Source organism: Schistocerca gregaria, chromosome 9 (genome assembly GCF_023897955.1).
Source record: "Schistocerca gregaria isolate iqSchGreg1 chromosome 9, iqSchGreg1.2, whole genome shotgun sequence".
Classification (NCBI taxonomy): domain Eukaryota; kingdom Metazoa; phylum Arthropoda; class Insecta; order Orthoptera; family Acrididae; genus Schistocerca; species Schistocerca gregaria.
In genome coordinates this window covers 160,382,559-160,389,977 of record NC_064928.1, presented here as the reverse complement: position 1 = coordinate 160,389,977, position 7,419 = coordinate 160,382,559, and the positions used below count along the sequence as shown (strand labels likewise).

The window sequence follows — 7,419 nt, the reverse complement described above, 5'->3', positions numbered from 1 at the left end:
GCCAACCACTTCTTCATTGCTGGGAATAAGTGGAAGTCGCTCGGTGCCAGGTCGGGACTGTACGGCGGATGAGGAAACAACGCCCATTTAAAAGATTCGAGAACTTCACGAGTGGCATTTGCCGTGTGGGCCCGGGCGTTGTCGTGAATCAGCAAGATCTTTGAGCCCAACTTTCCCCTGCGCTTGTTTTGTATTGCTCTTCCGAGGTTGTGCAGTGTTTGGCAATACCTTTGAGAGCTTATTGTAGGGTCTCTTTCCAGAAAAATCCACAAAAATCACACGTTTTCTGGCCCAAAAGAAAAGGTAACCACGTGGTTGAAGGCGAAGGCGGCCGAATTTTACGACGAAGGAATTTCCAAGCTCGCCCATCACTACGATAAGTGCCTTACTTTAAATGGCAACTATGTAGAAAAGTAGTATTGAAGTGTGGCTTTCATCTGTATATAATAAAAAAAATTCCAATACTTTATTTATTTTTAATCCCAAAACGTAACGTACTTTGTGGATAGCCCTCGTATTACAATATCGTGTGATACCAGTTAAGTGATTCCATTCGGCGCTGCCATCGTCCTCCGGAGTCGCCTGCCCGCCTTGCTGCGACTGCACGGTCGCGGAATGCTAGCGTCAGCGTGCGCTACAGTCAGCGGGTAGTCATTCAGCAAACACGGCTGAACAATGCGGTCACAATGCCCGAGCAGCGGCGTGTGTTGTTCTGGGAGTATTTGTTAGCCGCGGGCAATGACCGTTATAAGGACAACGGACTTGGCCCTGTGGACGTCCAGCAACTGAGCACACACGGCCGACTTACACGGTGGAGCGGTGGACCTTATCGTAAGCACCCGGCAGTGGCGCGGCGGTTTTGGTGACTTCAGACGTAGACGAGGGGCTAGTTGCGCCATTGGACGGCGAGGCTGAACCTTAGTCAAGTGTACCCAGTCGCTGCGCACCTGCCGATAGGTAAACCTAACTGACGACCAGACGCAACACAGGCGTGTGTGTGTGCGCGGTACTTGTCAACATGTGGGCACTGCCGATCGGTCTGCTGCTAGCTGCCGCAGCGAGTGCCTCTAACGAGGAGGTAAGTCGTGGGCTTTATCCAGCTTATTATTTTTTTTTGTCATCAGTCTACTGACTGGTTTAATGCGGCCCGCCACCAATTCCTTTCCTGTGCTAACCTCTTCATCTCAGAGTAGCACTTCCAACCTACGTCCTCAATTATTTGCTTGGCGTATTCCAATCTCTGTCTTCCTCTACAGTTTTTGCCCTCTACAGCTCCCTCTAGTACCATGGAAGTCATTCCCTCATGTCTTAGCAGATGTCCTATCATCCTGTCCCTTCTCCTTATCAGCGTTTTCCACATATTCCTTTCCTCTCCGATTCTGCGTAGAACCTCATCAGTCCACCTAATTTTCAACATTCGTCTATAGCACCACATCTCAAATGCTTCGATTCTCTTCTGTTCCGGTTTTCCCACAGTCCATGTTTCACTACCATATAATGCTGTACTCCAGACGTACATCCTCAGAAATTTCTTCCTCAAATTAAGGCCGGTATTTGATATTAGTAGACTTCCCTTGGCCAGAAATGCCTTTTTTGCCATAGCGGGTCTGCTTTTGACGTCCTCCTTGCTCCGTCCGTCATTGGTTATTTTACTGCCTAGGTATCAGAATTCCTTAACTTCATTGACTTCGTGACCATCAGTCCTGATGTTAAGTTTCTCGCTGTTCTCATTTCTACTACTTCTCATTACAACACTATTTTTTATACACCAGAACCCTCCTCCCCTTATTCTTTTACCCTCAGACAGGCGCACCCTTTTCTTCCATCCGTCGGCGTCCTAAGCCGATCTGTGATTTCCTGTCAGAGAGGTCGCAGTTCGTTGTAATCGAGCCCCTACCACGCCGTAGCGGAGAAGCGAAGCAACTGTCCCCCAACTGAAGCAGCTGATCGCCGCCATTTGCAGGGATCAATCCTAGTGCTGGGGTTGTGATTTGACGTATATGAGACGCAACAAGAGCAACTGAAGCACAAATTAAACACATGTTCGTTTAAAAAAGTACTGAGTATTCGAGTCTGTTTTAAAAGTATACTTAAATGAACGTAGTTTCCTAATTTCCGAAATACGTCTGCATAGAGACGCGAAATTTAAAAATCTAAGGCTCTTTCCTGACAAGGTGCAGCGAGTTTACATCGAGTTTTTTACATTAGATAATTACATGTAACTTTTAAAGTAGCAGACAGTACGATAATTAATTAACACGTAATTTTCCTGTCAGGTCGTGATTGCTTTTTGCCTACTACTGTGTACATTTTGCACGCTTACTTTTGTTTAGCACAGTATTGTCTAACTCGAAGTTTGGTATGATTAATTGTAATAACCCATATCACTTTAAATACCGTAGGAATTTCATTCGCACATTAGTTTTTAACACTGGTAGCTCCTCTGAAAGTGGTTGAGTTTGTAACATTTGATCAAGTATTTGACCATTTACGAAGTATAATCACCGCCTAACAACACATGTTGAATATCTAAACGCAATTATTCGACCTACCTCTGATTCATACTTAATATATATTTGATTGCCTTGGTAACCTGGAAAAGGAACGTTCAAAATTATACACATTGACAGTATTTCCACACTATTTAACCTAGGCCTATATTGCACGATTTCCAGGGCACTATACTTTTTTCAAATGAGTTGGAAATCCAAATACTGTCGGTATAGCATCGTCCTTCAGTTGACGTCTATTTACATAATTTTCCATGTAACAATTCTCTCCAAAATGAAGAGAGCACAGCAAATGATTTGCTGTCAGTTGAAATTTCTCTCTGCGAGTAGCAACTATCCATTTCCTATTTAGAAAATCATTTGTAAGGGGAAACCTAAACAAAAACAAACGCTCGTGATGTATTACTTATCCATGAAAATACTATATACAAGTAATATTAAGTAACAAACAACCGGAAATGACTGACCTGTGAAATGTAACATTGTTTCCGCCTTCGTCTTTGCTTCCATTATACTGTTACAATTAAAAGCAGCACACGAACGAACCATGTTTACGCACTGTTTCCCTGCAAATGGCGGCATCTATCACATTCTTCAATGTGGGGACGCGACACTAGCGCCAATGCGCGGTCTAGTTTTTATTTAGTAAGTCTATGGACCTTGCCGTTGGTGGGGAGGCTTGCGTGCCTCAGCGATACAGATGGCCGTACCGTAGGTGCAACCACAACGGAGGGGTATCTGTTGAGAGGCCAGACAAACGTGTGGTTCCTGAAGAGGGGCAGCAGCCTTTTCAGTAGTTGCAGGGGCAACAGTCTGGATGATTGACTGATCTGGCCTTGCAACATTAACCAAAACGGCGTTGCTGTGCTGGTACTGCGAACGGCTGAAAGCAAGGGGAAACTACAGCCGTAATTTTTCCCGAGGACATGCAGCTTTACTGTATGATTAAATGATGATGGCATTCTCTTGGGTAAAATATTCCGGAGGTAAAATAGTCCCCCATTCGGATCTCCGGGCGGGGACTACTCAGGAGGATGTCGTTATCAGGAGAAAGAAAACTGGCGTTCTACGGATCGGAGCGTGGAATGTCAGATCCCTTAATCGGGCAGGTAGGTTAGAAAATTTAAAAAGGGAAATGGATAGGTTAAAGTTAGATATAGTGGGAATTAGTGAAGTTCGGTGGCAGGAGGAACAAGACTTCTGGTCAGGTGATTACAGGGTTATAAACACAAAATCAAATAGGGGTAATGCAGGAGTAGGTTTAATAATGAATAGGAAAATAGGAATGCGGGTAAGCTACTACAAACAGCATAGTGAACGCATTATTGTGGCCAAGATAGATACGAAGCCCACACCTACTACAGTAGTACAAGTTTATATGGCAACTAGCTCTGCAGATGACGAAGAAATTGAAGAAATGTACGATGAAATAAAAGAAATTATTCAGATAGTGAAGGGAGACGAAAATTTAATAGTAATGGGTGACTGGAATTCGAGTGTAGGAAAAGGGAGAGAAGGAAACATAGTAGGTGAATATGGATTGGGGCTAAGAAATGAAAGAGGAAGCCGCCTAGTAGAATTTTGTACAGAGCACAACTTAGTCATAGGTAACACTTGGTTTAAGAATCATGAAAGAAGGTTGTATACGTGGAAGAACCCTGGAGATACTAAAAGGTATCAGATAGATTATATAATGGTAAGACAGAGATTTAGGAACCAGGTTTTAAGTTGTAAGACATTTCCAGGGGCAGATGTGGACTCTGACCACAATCTATTGGTTATGACCTGTAGATTAAAACTGAAGAAACTGCAAAAATGTGGGAAATTAAGGAGATGGGACCTGGATAAACTGAAAGAACCAGAGGTTGTACAGAGTTTCAGGGAGAGCATAAGGGAACAATTGACAGGAATAGGCAAAAGAAATACAGTAGAAGAAGAATGGGTAGCTCTGAGGGATGAAGTAGTGAAGGCAGCAGAGGATAAAGTAGGTAAAAAGACGATGGCTGCTAGAAATCCTTGGGTAACAGAAGAAATATTGAATTTAATTGATGAAAGGAGAAAATATAAAAATGCAGTAAATGAAGCAGGCAAAAAGGAATACAAACGTCTCAAAAAAGAGATCGACAGGAAGTGCAAAAAGGCTAAGCAGGGATGGCTAGAGGACAAATGTAAGGATGTAGCAGCTTATCTCACTAGGGGTAAGATAGATACTGCCTACAGGAAAATTAAAGAGACCTTTGGAGAGAAGAGAACCACGTGTATGAATATCAAGAGCTCAGATGGCAACCCAGTTCTAAGCAAAGAAGTGAAGGCAGAAAGGTGGAAGGAGTATATAGAAGGTTTATACAAGGGTGATGTACTTGAGGACAATATTATGGAAATTGAAGAGGATGTAGATGAAGACGAAATGGGTGATACGATATTGCGTGAAGAGTTTGACAGAGCACTGAAAGACCTGAGTCGGAACAAGGCCCCCGGAGTGGACAACATTCCATTAGAACTACTGACGGCCTTGGGAGAGCCAGTCATGACGAAACTCTACCAGCTGGTGAGCAAGATGTATGAGACAGGCCAAATACCCTCAGACTTCAAGAAGAATATAATAATTCCAATCCTAAAGAAAGCAGGTGCTGACAGATGTGAAAATTACCGAACTATCAGTTTAATAAGTCACAGCTGCAAAATACTAACGCGAATTCTTTACAGACGAATGGAAAAACTGATAGATGCGGACCTCGGGGAGGATCAGTTTGGATTCCGTAGAAATGTTGGAACACGTGAGGCAATACTGACCTTACGACTTACCTTAGAAGAAAGATTAAGAAAAGGCAAACCTACGTTTCTAGCATTTGTAGACTTAGAGAAAGCTTTTGACAATGTTGACTGGAATACTCTCTTTCAAATTCTAAAGGTGGCAGGGGTAAAATACAGGGAGCGAAAGGCTATTTACAATTTGTACAGAAACCAGATGGCAGTCATAAGAGTCGAGGGGCATGAAAGGGAAGCAGTGGTTGGGAAAGGAGTGAGACAGGGTTGTAGCCTCTCCCCGATGTTATTCAATCTGTATATTGAGCAAGCAGTAAAGGAAACAAAAGAAAAATTTGGAGTAGGTATTAAAATTCATGGAGACGAAGTAAAAACTTTGAGGTTCGCCGATGACATTGTAATTCTGTCAGAGACGGCAAAGGACTTGGAAGAGCAGTTGAACGGAATGGACAGTGTCTTGAAAGGAGGATATAAGATGAACATCAACAAAAGCAAAACGAGGATAATGGAATGTAGTCCAATTAAATCGGGTGATGCTGAGGGAATTAGATTAGGAAATGAGACACTTAAAGTAGTAAAGGAGTTTTGCTATTTAGGAAGTAAAATAACTGATGATGGTCGAAGTAGAGAGGATATAAAATGTAGACTGGCAATGGCAAGGAAAGCGTTTCTGAAGAAGAGAAATTTGTTAACATCGAATATAGATTTAAGTGTCAGGAAGTCATTTCTGAAAATATTTGTTTGGAGTGTAGCCATGTATGGAAGTGAAACATGGACGATAACTAGTTTGGACAAGAAGAGAATAGAAGCTTTCGAAATGTGGTGCTACAGAAGAATACTGAAGATAAGGTGGATAGATCACGTAACTAATGAGGAGGTATTGAATAGGATTGGGGAGAAGAGAAGTTTATGGCACAACTTGACTAGAAGAAGGGATCGGTTGGTAGGACATGTTTTGAGGCATCAAGGGATCACAAATTTAGCATTGGAGGGCAGTGTGGAGGGTAAAAATCGTAGAGGGAGACCGAGAGATGAGTACACTAAGCAGATTCAGAAGGATGTAGGTTGCAGTAGGTACTGGGAGATGAAGAAGCTTGCACAGGATAGAGTAGCATGGAGAGCTGCATCAAACCAGTCTCAGGACTGAAGACCACAACAACAACAATGGTTGTAATTGACGGAAAGTCATCGAGTAAAACAGAAGTGATTTCTGGCGTTCCTCAAGGTAGTGTTATGGGGTTGGGTTGTTTGGGGGAGGAAACCAAACAGCGAGGTCATCGGTCTCATCGGATTAGGGAAGGACGGAGAAGGAAGTCGGCCGTGCCCTTTCAAAGGAACCATCCCGCCATTTGCCTAGAGCGATTGAGGGAAATCACGGAAAACCTAAATCAGGATGGCCGGACGCGGGATTGAACCGTCGTCCTCCCGAATGCATGTCCAGGGTGCTAACCACTGCGCAGTGTTATAGGCCCTTTGCGGTTCCTTATCTATATAAACGATTTGGGAGACAATCTGAGCAGATGACGCTGTCGTTTATTGACTAATAAAGTCATCAGAAGATCAAAGCAAACTGCAAAACGATTTAGAAGAAATATCGAAATGGTGCGAAAAGTGGCAATTGACCTTAAATAACGAAAAGTGTGAGGTGCTCTCATGAGTGCTAAAAAGAACGCGTAAAACGTCGGTTACACGATAAATCAGTCTAATCCAAAAGCCGTAAATTCAACTAAATACCTAGGAATTACAATTACGAACAATTTAAATTGGAAGGAACACACAGAAAATGTTGTGGGCAAGGATAACCAAAGACTCCCTTTCATTGGCAGGACACTTAGAAAATGTAACAGACCTACTAAGGAGACTGCCTACACTACGCTTGTCCGCCCTCTTTTAGAATACTGTTGCGCGGTCTGGGATCCTTACCAGATCGGACTGACTGAGTACATCGAAAAAGTTCGAAGAAAGGCAGCATGTTTTGTATTATCGCGAAATATTGGAGAGAGTGTCACAGAAATGATACAGGATTTGGGATGGACATCATTAAAAGAAAGGCGTTTTTCGTTGCGACGGGATCTTCTCACGAAATTCCAATCACCAACTTTCTCCTCCGAATGCGAAAATATTTTGCTGATGCCGATTTATA

At 42.9% G+C, this 7,419-nt stretch overlaps 1 protein-coding gene across 2 annotated transcripts in view; it reads left to right on the top strand.

Moving 5' to 3' along the window:
• Positions 1-822: 822 nt before the first annotated feature.
• LOC126291748 (GILT-like protein 1) overlaps positions 823-7,419 on the top strand; it is a 110,253-nt gene continuing 103,656 nt past the window's right edge. The window contains exon 1 of one of the 2 annotated variants that reach the window (XM_049985426.1): positions 823-1,078. In XM_049985426.1, the coding sequence (XP_049841383.1) occupies positions 1,019-1,078 (60 nt within the window). In that variant the 5' untranslated portion in view covers positions 823-1,018. The remainder of the gene's footprint in view (positions 1,079-7,419) is intronic. The other variant, XM_049985425.1, reaches the window with a different exon arrangement.